Raw genomic sequence first — 14,261 nt, 5'->3', positions numbered from 1 at the left:
GTCTGTCCCTGCCCCAAAGAGCGCACCCCCTTAGCTTCTTCTCTCAGCCTCAACTCCAGTCTGTTTTCCACGGGGTCGTTCTCCCCTTAAAACTCCTCCCTGGCTCAGTCAGCCACGCCTCCATCCTTTCCTCCAAATCCCATCCTAAGGCATGCTTCTTCTGAAAGGCCTGTGAACCCTCTGCCTTCCTGTCTAAGCAGGGCCGGCTCCAGGCACCAGCTTACCAAGCAGGTGCTTGGGACAGCCACTTCGGAGAGGGGCGGTACGTCCAGCTGTTCGGCGGCAATTCGGCGGACGGTCCCTCACTCCTGCTCAGCGCGAAGGACCTCCCGCCGAATTGCTGCCGCAGATCGCGATCGCGGCTTTTTTTTTGTTTGTTTTTTGTTTGGCTGCGTGGGGCAGCCAAAACCCTGGAGCCGGCCCTGCTTCTAAGAAATGAAACTGGCACGGGTTTCGCTAAACTCTGCCCTTTAATTATTTGCTTTGTGTTGCCCTCTCTGCCATCTGTCTATTGTTTAGATTAGACCGCCCGCCTGTTGGGGCTGAGGCCTCTTTTTCGGTGTCTGTTCAGCCCGTAGCATACTTCTGATGCTAAACAGGTGACAGTGTTTGGATCTAAACTAATCTGCTGTATGAAGCAGACTCTGTGTTGTGCACCAGTGTGATGGCCGAGAGGAGCGGATACTTTTTGCCGAGGTTCCTCAGCTTTAACGCTCCAGGCTTGCCCAGCAAGGTGTTGTCAGTGGAGGGTGGAAATTACTCCCTCTGAGGATCACCTTAGCACACTGCAAAGCACATCTTCTGGAGGAAGAACGTGTCTGGATTTGGATCGTCCGGGCGGGGGGCTTTTTTTATGCTGGGTCGAAGTGATACAGGGGAGGGCTGTTTGTGCTTCATTTAACATGCTGCTTGTTTTTTAAATTGTTGTGAGCACAAGTGCCACGTGACTGACATGCAGAAATATTCAATATTTGTCACACACTTCTCTGTTCCTCCCACAGGGCTCGGGTGTAATCAAGGCAGGTTTTGCAGGTGACCAGATACCGAAGTACTGTTTTCCAAACTAGTAAGTACCCTAGTAACTCTGGTGGGGGGTTTTAGTTGCTCTGAGTATCCCAGACCATGTTCAGTCTACATAGAGGGAGGAACGGTCTTGTGGTTTAAGCAGGTGTTGGGAATCTGAAGAAGTAGGTTTTATCTCTGGCTCTGCCGCTGAGATAATACTCTCCTTCCAGAGGGGTCCTGGATCTGAGTTCAGTGATGTTAAATGCTTTGAGATTGCCTGAAGTTGCTAAAAAACGTGCAAAGGATAATTATGTATGGCTTTGAGTCAAGTCCTGTGGGCTCCCAGTAGCTGGTTGTAGTTGTAGAACTATAGAGAGACCAAAGGTGGAATTAATTTAACCCCAGTACAAACATTGGTCATCCTGCTGTTAGACAACTGAGGTCCTCTGGAAAACTGAGAAAACAAAAACAGGATGGGTAAAAAATACCTTTATATATTTATTCTGAGCCCAGTTCTACCATCTTTACTCATGTAAAATGGCTGTAGAAGTCAATGGGAGCTCTAGCTGAGAAAGGACTCCAGGATCCGGATGCCTGGGCACCACTGACAGCTGTTAGCTCACCAGACTCGCTCTTTCCCAGGGGTGTATGTGTGCTCACCCAGGTGAAGTAGTCCCTCCCACCATTGCTAGCAATAGCTTCTCAGGGAATAGAGAAGCACTGACTAGTTAATGCTCAGGTACGTATCCTGTCTTGCATGAGACTCTCTAATACTTGTAACCTCCATTGTAGTGTGGGCAGACCAAAGCACGTTCGTGTCATGGCTGGTGCTTTAGAAGGGGACATTTTCATTGGGCCAAAAGCAGAGGTAAGAGCGCCTCTTTATCATGGATCCCCATGTGTCTGGGTGTAGGCTCCACGGGGGTGTCATGGTTCCCAGCTGAGAAGAGTTGCAGCAGTAGTGGAGGGCAATGTTACCACTGGAAGTGGAAGAGCTGCAAAGGGGAGTAGTCTAGACCTTCCAGTCCAGGGTGCTGCCTGCAGCAAGCTGAGGTTTGTGCCCTGCCCCTGGGTGGTAGCGTTAGTTGTTTCAGCTAAACACGTTTTATATTCGCTCAGAAACTACAGAGCCTTTCTCTGCTCTCCCTGGTCTCTGTGCCCGTAGAAGGATAGTGTTTCTTTTAGATTATATCCCTGTCAAAGGGGACATAAAACTAATGCCCTGGGGGGAGGGATAGCTCAGTGGTTTGAGCATTGGCCTGCTAAACCCAGGGTTGTGAGTTCAATCCTTGAGGGGGCCATTTAGGGATCTGCGGCAAAAATCTGTCTGGGGATTGGTCCTGCTTTGAGCAGGGGGTTGGACTAGATGACCTCTTGAGGTCCCTTCCAACCCTGGTATTCTATGATTCTAATAACAATCATATCTGGAGTCCATAGCCCTTTCCTAGAGTGGGATTTCCACCCTCCAGTGTCCTGGCTTGATTGGACAATTACCTCCTCCCTAATCTCCCCTGCCGTTTTGATTTGGATACAACATTCATTGACTGCTGTGTGGTGGTGTGTGGGGTGTTAAACATCTGCTGTTCTCCTCCCCAGAGGTGGCTGCATTTCAGTGGGGAGTGATGGGATTCGGTAGCAGGTTCCTAGCTCTCTGTCACTGGGTATAGTTGTGCCTCAGTTTCCACTCCAGCTCTGTGTTTCAGCCTCCCGTGCTGATCTCTTGTCGTAGGCCAGTTGTTTTTTTTTTTTTTTTTTTTTTTTTTTTTTTTTTGACCCTCTGGCCAAAACAAGAGAGTCTTCCTTGGGCTAAACGCTTCCATCCTTCACACATCCAACTTCACCCCCTATTGATGCAGGGCTGATCAGTACCAATAGTAGTCCTTTCCTCCAGCATCTGCCCCTGTTTATGCACAGGGTGGAGGTGGATTTCTTTCTACCCTACCTGGACACCCCTGTTGCAGGCCCAGAAACAGGAAGCTAGCCCATAGCCTCCTCCATCACTCACTTCACTCCTCCCTGGGTCCTCCTATTTTTGGCTTTTCTCTAACCAACTCACAGTTCCTTCTCATGCTGCATCCCCATCTCTCCTGGTCGAGAACCTTAAATACCAGATCTTCCTTCACTTCGGGTTTCCATAGCCTGAGCAAGAAGATTGCCATATGTAGTCCTGTCTTGCACAGCACATGGTCCCATGAATCGCTCCAGACTACAGCCCCCTTAACGACCTTGTCTGGGGCTGAACTTGGCCATTAGACTCTCCTAAAAGGTCAGTGCACACCCCATTAGAGCGTCCCATCGCGCATAAACTAGAGAAACAAACATACCCGTTTATGGGTATTTGTATATCAGTTTATGATATCCTATCCTTTATAATGAAATACAGACAGTCAGTGTTATTCCTTGGATTTTACAGCAAGCAGATGCCTCTGTAAGAGGAGCAGTGTCACTAGTAATAGGCAGTGAGGAGTATGTTTGGAAATCTCGCTGAAAGGCATGCTGCGTTGTCTTTTCTGTGTGGCTAGGAGCACCGAGGTCTGCTCTCGATCAGGTACCCCATGGAACATGGCATAGTGAAGGACTGGAATGACATGGAGCGCATCTGGCACTATGTGTATTCGAAAGACCAGCTTCAGACTTTCTCAGAAGAGGTGAGATTCCACGCAGGCCCCGTGTGTAAGCTCTGGGGTAGATCTGGTACCTTTCCTTTGCTTTTCCCTGCAGAAGCTCTAAATGTACCTGTTCATTAATCAAAAATTATTGCTTCGCTTTAGCCCTCCGCCAAGAAGTACGCAAGCGGAATGACCCGGTGCTAATCTGATACTGCAGCTTTACTGCTGATCCAGCATTCAGCCCCCGTGCCCACATTCTCCCCAATGCAGCATCCCCTTATTTCTGAGCTGGGCCGGGTGCCTCTAATCGTTCCTGTCCTGCTTTATCCGCTCACCAAATGTTTACTAATGAGATTGTTTGAAAGGAAGGAGGCGTAAACCCTGTGCACTCAACCTGGAGAGAGAGAGAAATAAAATAGGGCAACGTCTGCGAGATGTTCTGTGAAATGGCTCTGGAAGTGGCTTAGCAGCGTTTCTGCACCATGGTGATGAACTGAAGCCTGCAGCCCCTAGTCAGGGCCTGTGTTTTAAAGGCAGCCCTGCTGCAAACTTAATGATGTGACTTCTGAGTGGACAGATGGAAAAAGATCCATTCGGTCACAGCAGGATAGTCCCCTACAGTCTGTCCCCCAGCGCTCTGTCGAATTTAGCTTGAAATGGCCCAAGTCCTGAGGATTCTCGAGCCCTTCCAGTGGGAGATTATTCCCCAGCCTCTGAGATCTCTCTGGTTGGCAGTGTTCCCTCATTCCTTAACTTCATCCCACGTTGCTATTTATATCCCCGCAGTTCCTAAAGTGTACGAGTAAACAGAGTTATTCTGGAACACGTTCCCAATCACACCCCCCACCCCCAGTCCGTATGGATACTCGCAGCCTGTGGTGGGGACAGAGCCCCACTCCTACGTCTAGCCGTGATCGAGCATTCCCAGCTGCAGCGGGTCAGAGCCGCAGAACGAACCCCTCTGCTGAGTTCTGTTTTGTCTCGATTAAACCAGCATCCTGTGCTCCTGACGGAGGCTCCCCTGAACCCACGGAAGAACCGAGAGCGAGCTGCTGAGGTTTTCTTTGAGACCTTCAACGTGCCAGCACTTTTTATCTCCATGCAAGCGGTGCTCAGCCTGTAAGTATCTTCCCCTTTCTCTGCACAGCCTGAGCAGAAGGGCAGAAATAAAACTCAAGTGAGGTTGTCCTGAAAACCAGCCATTCCTTTGGAGATTGACTATTTAAATGGAGACGGATCTGCCCATCCCCAAACCACGGGGGCGTTTGGTTCCTGCTCTGATGTTTGCAGCTTTGTCCCATGTCTAATTCTGACCTTAACCGCCTGGAAGGAAGTAGAAATATACAGGCTATTAGGCTTTTTTTGAAAAATCTCCAGTCATTGCTAAATCCGAATTAGTCGTAGTGTAGACCAGGCCTAACAAGGTCCCCCACGCTCAAATCCCTGTACAGGCCGCAGTCTGCAACTTTGCACCCTCGATCAGCAGCGGGGCTTGAACCTGGGAATCTTAAAGCGGGAGCCTCTACTGCCTGAGCTAGAAGCCCCAGCTCTGTTAACCAAGGCTGCAGCAGGCTCAACCTCTGTTTGGTCCAGCCATGGCTAGAGGGGGCAGAGCGCCACACTGAGTAGGTGTCAGTTCAGCTCCACTTGTGGGCGTGCTGGTGTAAACAAGGGCAAGGATCTCGCCGACATTTGTAATTTTACCACCATGTCCTCTAGGTCTGCCTGCAGGAGGGGGCCGCGGTGGTTAAAATGCTGGTGGCTGCTGGTGCCTTGACTGAACTAGGGCCCCACGGTTGTTGTTGGCAATGGTTGGGGCAAAGGCTAGTGTATCCAAAGCAGTACCTCTCGCCCCACGGCCTGGCATTGCAGCCATCTTGTGCCCGCTGTGGAAAGCTCCAGGCTCATGCTTCCTACCAGAAGTTCTCTCTAGGCAATGGGAGGCACCAGAGCTGGCCGACGTAACGATTCCTGCCTCTCCAGCTGCCTTAGAGTGTGGCATCTTGGGAGAAGGGGTGAGCAGGGAACTGTGTGTGACTGGCTGGCTTAAAAAAAGATTTGCAGAGTTCATCTGCAAGGATTTCCATCCTGGTCTTTACCAAGCCATATTAAACCAACGGAGGCTTTATAAAATGGTTGTATTTTGTGCGCGGTTCAGTTTCAAATGGATCAGCTAGTGACACTGGGATTAATCCTATTTCTTTTCAAATCCTTCCCTGTTTTATTAGTAACTCACTAGATTGTTAAATGCATTTTTTAACTTTAACGTCGTATTCTTCATTCCGGTCATTTACTTTTACCAACGTTGACATATATTAATTATAACTACTTATTTCGATCCATATTGCATTTTGTAAACTCTTATTTCAAAACAACCACCCCAAATCCTGCATCAAGGCCAAAATTAAACAGAGTTCCTCAGAACTGAAAAAACTTTACTTTAAAAAAAAAAAAAAAAAAGTAGAAATGCCCATTTCAGAAGTAAGCTGAATTATTCTGCAGTTACTTGTTTCTCTCTCATTGCTTTATTATGTGTCTGGAGTGTAAACATGGCATCAGTTGGGCCAGGTAAAAGTCCAGGTAACACTTGTGAAATGCGCTGCCTGTCACTCAGATATGATCTTTCCCTCCTTTGTTGCAGTTACGCTACAGGGAGAACCACAGGGGTGGTGCTGGACTCCGGGGATGGCGTTACCCATGCGGTTCCTATTTACGAAGGGTTTGCTATGCCTCACTCCATTATGCGGATCGATATCGCTGGCCGCGATGTATCCCGCTTCCTTTGCCTCTATCTCCGGAAAGAAGGCTACGACTTTCACACATCATCAGAGTTCGAGATCGTCAAAACCATCAAAGAGGTGCCCCGCTGTCTGTGATTGGTGTAGGGGTGATTTCTGCAGTGATGAGCCAAGGAGTCTATGAAATGGGGTGCAGAGCCTTCGTGACCAGCTCCTTGATGGCAGTCTTGGCAGCGGGCCCCCTAAAAACTGAATAGGCCATTGAGCCAGAACTCCCCTCTGATTCCCACAGAGGATCTCTTCATGTCAGGGCTGAGGCACGTAGGCCGGTCAGCCTGGGGAACGCTTGCATTGCCAATGCCTGTGCTGTACCGGTTGTGCAGATAGATGCAGAACTCCAGTCCCTAGGGCTGGCAGGGTGGCACCTTCCATTAGCACTAAAGTAATCTGCTGAGGAAAAAAGACTAGTTACATCCATGCCGGATCAGAATGGGAAGTGTGAAATATTCCATATGGCATTATTCCACTATCCACAATGATAACATTTAAAAAGCAGCACCCAGATTAGAGACCCTCTTCTTAGGAGCCCAGGATTTTGTGATCATTAGCGGCAAAGTCTCTCACAAATATGCACACTCAGGGCAGTAAGCAAACCAGAGCCATCTTGGCGACTGTTCTGTTAGAAACATGGAGGAAGGCAGCTCATCTCGGCCAAAGAGGAGGACAAACCTGGGGGATGGGAGATGCATATTTTAACTACAAGAGTGACTGATTCTTAGCAGTAGCTTTGCTTATCTCTTTGGACCTCGCCCAGCAGTTTCTTACACACGCAGGACTCCCACTGATGGATTTCAATGGAGGTTTTGCCTCTCTAGGTGCTGAGCTGTTGCAGTGAGTAGCATAGAAATGCTCATCAATACATACAGGCATTCAGACTGCAGGATCAGTCCTGTAGTGATTAGAGCCCAGAGCCCTGGAATTGCTGACTGTGGTTGCTGTGTAGTGACATCTGGTGGATAACTCCCATACTGCATAATCCCTTCAGATAATTGCTGCCTGCACAGTTGGTTTAAGACAGATGCATGTGCCTGGTCTCAGTGAGTTTTTTCACCGTCTGTGATCTCCTGCCAGCAAGAGAGAGTGTGAGGAGATAGAAAAGGTGCTAGTGGCTTGGGAGTCAAATTCAAGTGCAGCTGCTTAGCATGCTAAGCGAGAGGCACCCGCACTCGGTCACTGCAGCAGCTGAGTGGCTTCAGCAGAATGCACAAAGCTCTGGAGGTGTGGGTGGTTTGTAAGTGCTGATTACAAGGGAGGAAGGGTTGGCATTTCAGTGCTAGAGAGAAATAGCGAAGATTCTCTTCAGCTCTTCAAAAGCGGATAGAAAACATCCTGTAGCTTCCGTGCCTTGCAAGATGCCGGGCTTGATAGGATGGGGAAAAGCAAGAAACATGCATGCGTCCAAATCGGTGGTATATTGCACCTTGGAAACTCTCGTACAAATGGCCAGAGTCCTTGGTGCGCTTAGAAAATGAAACCGCGAAACCGCCTGTATTGGAATCTCTGCTCTAGCGGTCAGGCTCACCATCTCCCAGGAAAGTGGTGACTTTCTGAACCGTACCCTTACAAAAGCTGAGCTTCAGAACAAAAATGGAGACGAGCCCAGACTTGCATGCTGAACCCCCTCACTAGTGGGGCTGGGGGGGTGCAGAGTTAGCACATACGAGAGTTTTCCCTCCCCCCACTCCCCCCCCCCCCCCCCCCGGTATTTCCTGGTTCACTGAAGAGATGCTAGAATTCATCATTCTCCGACAAATACCAGGGGTTGCAGGGAGATTTCTGCTATTGGTTTTCACCAAGGCAGCAGGCAGTGCTGCCAGCTCACGAGCATTACTGTTTGAGTTCCTTAAAGACCCAGGTTGTGGAGACAAGGGATAAATATGAGAATCTCTGCTTACTTTTTTTTTTTTTTTTTTAATGAACGTTTGCTCCCCTCCTGGTTGTGGAGAAAAGCTTGAAAATGCACCCGGAGTGTGACCTAAAGGCTTAAAACCAGGAAGAAAAATAAAAAAGAAACAGTCATTTATTATTTGTCACGTGATATTTAAACCAATAATGAGTTTTTCGGTGCCTGACATGATTTTTGAAGGACCGGGCTTGGCGGTACTGAGGATTTCAGAGGGAATCATTTTAAAAAAGATTTTTAACTTGCTTCAGCCAGGTCAGCAAGGGACAGTAGCAATGGATTTCTGGGCTTAACCCTTTCATATTTTATTCTTTGCATTGTGACTTTCACACTGTTTCTTTCTTAAGTAGCTTGTGCATTTCCATCTCTGATACATGTGTCCCAAACAGGGACCCAGTCAAAATAGCAAAGCTTCTTGCAGAACAAAAAGTTCACAAAATTTCTATTTGAAAAAGTCCGAATGTTTTTGTTTCCCCATGAAGCCCTATAGTGGCTAAGCTGCCAGGAGACTTAGGTGCATCATGGGAGATGTAGTCCAGCTAGCGAGTGGGGACCAGAATGAGACACCTCAGTGGCTCAGAGTAGACTAACAAATGTTTCAGTTCAGATTGATCTGAAAGATTTGTTTGTCCCGATAGAAGGTTCTGCTGAAAATTGCTCTCTTCCCAAAGAAAAATGTTTTGTTCAGAGCCCTGCTCATCTGCCTGCGTTCCCTTTGCAGCGTGCCTGTTACCTGTCAATAAACCCCCAGAAGGACGAGACGTTAGAGACCGAGAAAGCCCAGTACTACCTGCCAGATGGAAGCACTATTGAGGTGCGTAAGGACAAATATTACGTTATTCTTCATAAGAAGCTCAGTGTTAGTAGAATGTCCTGGCCCTCTCACTGCTGGGGGCTGGGACGTTTTGGTAGAATCTCTTGCTAAAATGTAGCTGCAGTGGGGACAGGATTTCTCTTGTAAAAGGTTAGAATAGTTCCTTATCTATTTCTTTCTAAAGACCTACAGTGATTGAACCAATTGATAAACGGTTTCTGATAAATATAGCTTCCCTCTGAGGATCCCTGCGTACCCGACCCGTAACTCATTGAAATCCCAGTGATCCAGAAACACGTGCTGTTCCTGTGACACGGAGACCTCAAGTCCAGGGGTCTGCACTTGCAGGATCAGGGACAGGATGAATGGGTCTCAGCTTACTGCAAATCCAGCAGCAACCTGTAGATGGGGTTTATCTTCTCTAGCAGCACAGAAACAATCCCTTTGAAGAATGACTTAGAAAGAAACCTAAAGGTGAAACCTTCCAGTTGAGGGCTGAAGGGGAGAGAGTATGGGGGTTGTTTTGCCCTAGCGCACCAGACTTGGAATTAGGAGGTCTGGGTTCTGCTCCAAGCTCTGTTGCTCATTTGCTGTGGGGCTAGGAGCAAGTTGCTTCCTCAGTTCCCCCTCTTCCCCCATCCATAAAGGGGGGGGTAATAATTGACTTAGTACTTTAGTGGCATGTTGAGGCTTGCTTCATGTTCATGAGGTCTTTGAAATCTTCGGCTCTATGAAGCTACATGGGTTATTGTGTGTTAAAGGGAGCAGCCCATCAGCCTTGTGTTCCTCATCAGGATGTTAAAGATGTCATACAAGTCTCTGGTAGGCCAGAGAGACTCTTTATAACTCAGTGATGTTTCGGTCATTGAAGGGTTAAGCGTCTGCTATACAGGCATAGGCCACGCTGCTGCTTGTGCCGCACTGGAAGCTAATCTGTTCCCTCGTGTTGTTCGCAGATCGGCCCTGCCCGTTTCCGAGCCCCCGAGTTACTGTTCCGGCCTGACCTGATTGGAGAAGAGTGCGAGGGGCTGCACGAGGTGTTGGTGTTCGCGGTTCAGAAATCGGACATGGACCTGAGGCGAACGCTCTTCTCCAACATTGTGCTGTCCGGGGGCTCCACGCTCTTCAAAGGTCTCTTTGCCTTCCGCCTGGGCACGACGCCCTGAGCCAATTCCCCTGCACAGTACTGGGGGAGGGGGGAGGTCATGGAATCCTAGGAAAGCCCCGTTAGATCCTCCAGCTGCTCTCAAACGGTCAGGGCAGGAGTGAGGCTTTGTCCAGCTTAGCAACGGGGACTCCACCACTTCCCTGGGAAGACGATGCCACAGCCTGAGACGTTATTCTTTTCTCCAGAACTCTACCGACATCCAATGTCATCCCGTTACTCCTAGTAATCCCCCTGTGTCCCCCTAGATAATCCCTCCCCTGCTTGGAATCGCCCCTCAAGCTTCTGTAGACTGAAGTAGAGACTTCTCCGGCTCCCACATATGTCATTGATGTTCTCCCCTTGCTATCCTGTCCTTCCCCTTCTCCCATCATTGTTTTGCCTAAGAAAGCTTGGACAGCCAGGCTCTTTCTGCTCTTCCATTGCACCGTTTTAGGGCAGTTTCTTTATTAAATCCGTAGAAGGCTGGTGCACGTCCTGAAGTTCCCTTAGATCTCTGCTTTGGTGGCAGGGCTGTTGAAATCCCCCCAGGCGTGAGCTGAGCATGTGCAGGGATTGTAGCTACATCCCCATCTGGATGTCCCTGCCCACCTCAGAATGGGGGCGATAAGAGAAGGATGTAGAGGGAGAGGTTGTTCTTAAAGCCAAGGTGTGTGTGACACTCTGAGACGATGCTAATGGAACAACCAGCTTCTAGTTGTAATAGAAATCCCAAGAACTCTGACACTCCAGCAGGAGTCAAGGTACAAACACTACTCGTGTAGATGAGTCTCTCCTGGGCCCTCCTGATCTCTGCTTCCCAGGGGTCACCCACAACCACTTCCTCAGTGCAAGCCTCCCTGCAAGTCCCTCAGAAGCAGAGCCTGTGTTATAAAGGCCACAGACTCCTCCCACTTCCCAGCATGCTTTGCAGTGAAATGAGTGACAGCCAGGCTTGCCTTTCCCCCACTCTCTGCTCTCACTGGGACTCAGGCAGGCTCATGGGGACTCAGGGCTGCTCTGCACCATGGCGTGAGTCCACCCCTCTGGTAAGAGGATGAAACTCTCCTGGACCCGCTTCCTGGTCTTCCACCCCCATCTGGTAGCACTGGAGGCACAGGAGTTGAGGGGAGAAGGGTGCACCTACCCACCCTTCTCTGAGCTTTGTAGTTGGGAGACTCAACCAGATAGAAACAGGAGGCCAAGCCTACCTAGCTCTTCTGAGACTTCTCCTTTCTCCCCAGGGACAGCTTGTCTTCTCACTTGTCCAGATAAAGCCATTCCGCCGATCCCGGCCAGGAATGGTTATCTTTGGAGGGAGTAGGTTGGCTAGGAGGGTGAATCCAGTTATTATTAGCACGAATCTTGGTTAGTGCGTAGGGACCAACCAAGATCTGGGCCCAGTGTGCTAGATGCTGTAAAAATACAGAGTGGGACACCTCAGTAAATTATACGAAGCCCCTACATCCGCCGTATCAGGATCTTCTTTCCGGTTATGCTCTGTGGGCTCCCCGAGCCTGCCGAGGACTCTGGGAAGGGACTTTACAGGCATGGGCTCAGTGGGCAGGCAGGGCCGTCACCCCGCAGTATTTTGCGCGGAGCGTCGCTGCATCTGCAATAACTGGTCGGGGGCCATGCTCAGGGGCCCAAACTAAAGGCAAGTTTCCTTTTCTGTGCAGGCTTTGGAGACCGGCTCTTGAGCGAAGTGAAGAAACTAGCACCCAAGGACGTCAAAATAAGGGTAGGGGCGCTCTCCTCTCGAGGCTTCCTGGCCTGCCTTTCCCCTGCGGTGGACTGGCGAGGTTCAGCAGCCTTGAGTCCCTTGGAAACACCAGGCTGAGGTGGCCGCTGCCCTGCCCTTCAAACCAATTCCAGCTTTTCCGGAACAGCCCAGGCACCCCTGTGGTGGCTGCTCTTAGAACTGAAACCCATTTGGGTTCTGGAGAGAGGCTTCCTGCTGGCAATGCAGCCCACCTGCAGGATCTCTGACCATGACCATGGTCATCCCCTGGCAGCGCAGCTTGAAGGCCGAAGCAGTCCCAATGCATGTATCTGATGGGTGGGAGTGACTTGGGGGAGGAGGGTGTAACTGGGGAGCAGCTTGTATCCTGGGGACAATATTAATCCGAGTTCCCTGCTTCTCCTTTCAGATATCTGCTCCTCAGGAGAGATTATATTCCACGTGGATCGGGTACGTACTGCACAGCAACGCCGTAAAGCACTGGCTTTAACTGTGTAGCTCAAACCTGGGCCCTGCCCCCACTACAGTTAGAGCCAGGGTAGCCCCGGCCATATTGGGTCATGTTTGTTGTGAGCAGGGTTCTGGTCTTGTCCCTAATCCTCGGCATGGTCTGTTTCATCATAAAGCCATGCTAGACTCTGCACAGTCATAAGTGCAGCCTCTGCCAAGGAAACCCTGTTCACCATGTTATCCTGGTGCTGTACCCAGTGGTCTCCTCTAGTCCTGCCATTCTCATCTCATCCTGCACCATCCCGGTCAATGGGAGCAGGCCCTTGGATGGTAGAGTTTGGGGCCGGATTCCCCTCATTGATACCGTTACTTCAATGGAGTTACTGCTGATTTAGACCAGTAAGTGAGAGGGGAATCAGGACCGGAGGCTCCTAGCTGACTGTGCCTATTTAAGGTGTTGAAATAAGAAAATCCACTTTGCTGGCAACGCCTGTGTTTTGCAACTTGCTGGCTGTTGGTGCAGTTTCAGCTCCCCCCTGGACAAAGCATGGATGATGGTGGCTGAAAGCTCAGCATGGGCCTGAAGCTAATGGGGATTTGGTTTGTAAGGTCTTTGGGGCAGGATCTCTCTCTCGGTGTTTGCACAGGGGTTAGCACCCTGGGGTTTTGGCCCCTGACAGCAGCCTGGAGGTGCTGCCGCAGGCCAGATAACACATGAGGGAACAAGACCCACACTGAGAGCCATTGGCTTGTCCCGCTCTGCTAACACACTCACTTGTTCCCCCCAGTGGCTCTATTCTGGCCTCGTTGGACACCTTTAAGAAAATGTGGGTTTCAAAGAAGGAATACGAAGAAGATGGAGCCCGTGCCATCCACCGAAAAACCTTCTAGCCCTGGGACCCGTCCTACACTCGCTTTTCTGAGTCCGAGTGTCTGTGAGGAGCTGCGTGTGTGTGTGCGTGCCGAGCATGGCCCCAGAATGTCATGGAGCAAAGAGGAGGAGAAGGATTAGATCACTACTTCTTTTTTTTTTTTTTTTTTAATTTTAAACTGTAGGAGGAAAAATAACCAGGCCCCATTTCTCCGGTTGGACCCATTCCTTTTACCTTCACTCCTCTCGCGGCCACGTCTGTCACTCTAGAGAAAGGGAATGGCTTAGAAATGGAACAGCTGGACAGAAGGGATCTGACCACTGTAGTCACGTAGCCTAAGACTCCAAACCCTGGTGTGTCCTTCCCCTCCGGCACTCCACAGCACTGGCTGCTTCGCCCTTCGTGGGTGCCCAGCAGTGAGTGTCTCTTGCTGGCCAGTTCATCTTTTTTTGTCCATATATTTTTATACAGAAAAAACACATTGGGAGCAGTTACAACTCCCCCTCCCCCCCCCTTTTTGTTTTGTTTTTGGTGTGTCTGCGTGTGTGTGTGTGTGTGTGTAAACTCTTAGCCTGCTCCGTGGCTATGGACCACGACTGCACAGCTGGCGCAGCTGCTGACAGGACTTAGTTTGTATTGCATGGTGTAGGTCACAACCACCCCTCCGCCGCTCTGATTGTACTAGACGGTTTTGATCTTAGGCTCTTGTTCGCTGACGTTCTTTCTCCTTGTGAAGCAGGTGCCCAGGGTGGGTACAAAGGCACTGGGGTGTTTGCTTTGATTTTGTTTTGAGAGGTTTACAGGGCCGTGTCCCCTCTCACTCTGTGAGAGAGGAAGCTGCATTTCCCCCTTTCTCCCACAGCAGGGTCAAGGAACCATCCATTTTCAGCCGGACAAAACCTCTTCCATTTGATCCGTCCTTGGG

General features: G+C 49.8%; 1 protein-coding gene across 1 annotated transcript; it reads left to right on the top strand.

The window, feature by feature from the left end:
* The first annotated feature begins 982 nt into the window (after positions 1-982).
* Positions 983-13,861, top strand: ACTR1A (actin related protein 1A). Its single transcript, XM_026651176.2, has 10 exons — positions 983-1,066; positions 1,798-1,873; positions 3,528-3,653; positions 4,609-4,733; positions 6,256-6,472; positions 9,037-9,129; positions 10,086-10,260; positions 11,953-12,014; positions 12,424-12,464; positions 13,253-13,861. The coding sequence occupies exons 2-10, from the start codon at positions 1,826-1,828 to the stop codon at positions 13,353-13,355; spliced, it is 990 nt and encodes a 329-aa protein (XP_026506961.1). The 5' UTR covers positions 983-1,066; positions 1,798-1,825; the 3' UTR covers positions 13,356-13,861.
* The last annotated feature ends 400 nt before the right edge of the window (positions 13,862-14,261 follow it).

The sequence above is a fragment of the Terrapene carolina genome, unplaced genomic scaffold (assembly GCF_002925995.2).
Source record: "Terrapene carolina triunguis isolate 2854851 unplaced genomic scaffold, T_m_triunguis-2.0 Scaffold95, whole genome shotgun sequence".
NCBI classification, from domain to species: domain Eukaryota; kingdom Metazoa; phylum Chordata; order Testudines; family Emydidae; genus Terrapene; species Terrapene triunguis.
This window is presented reverse-complemented; position numbering and strand designations above follow the sequence as displayed.

Coding starts and splice junctions, on each gene's coding strand:
- ACTR1A (XM_026651176.2), top strand. CDS start 1,826: ATGGCTGGTGCTTTAGAAGGGGACATTTTCATTGGGCCAAAAGCAGAG. Junction 10,261..11,952: donor GGGCTCCACGCTCTTCAAAG/GTCTCTTTGCCT, acceptor TTTTCTGTGCAG/GCTTTGGAGACCGGCTCTTG. Junction 12,015..12,423: donor CCAAGGACGTCAAAATAAGG/GTAGGGGCGCTC, acceptor TTCTCCTTTCAG/ATATCTGCTCCTCAGGAGAG.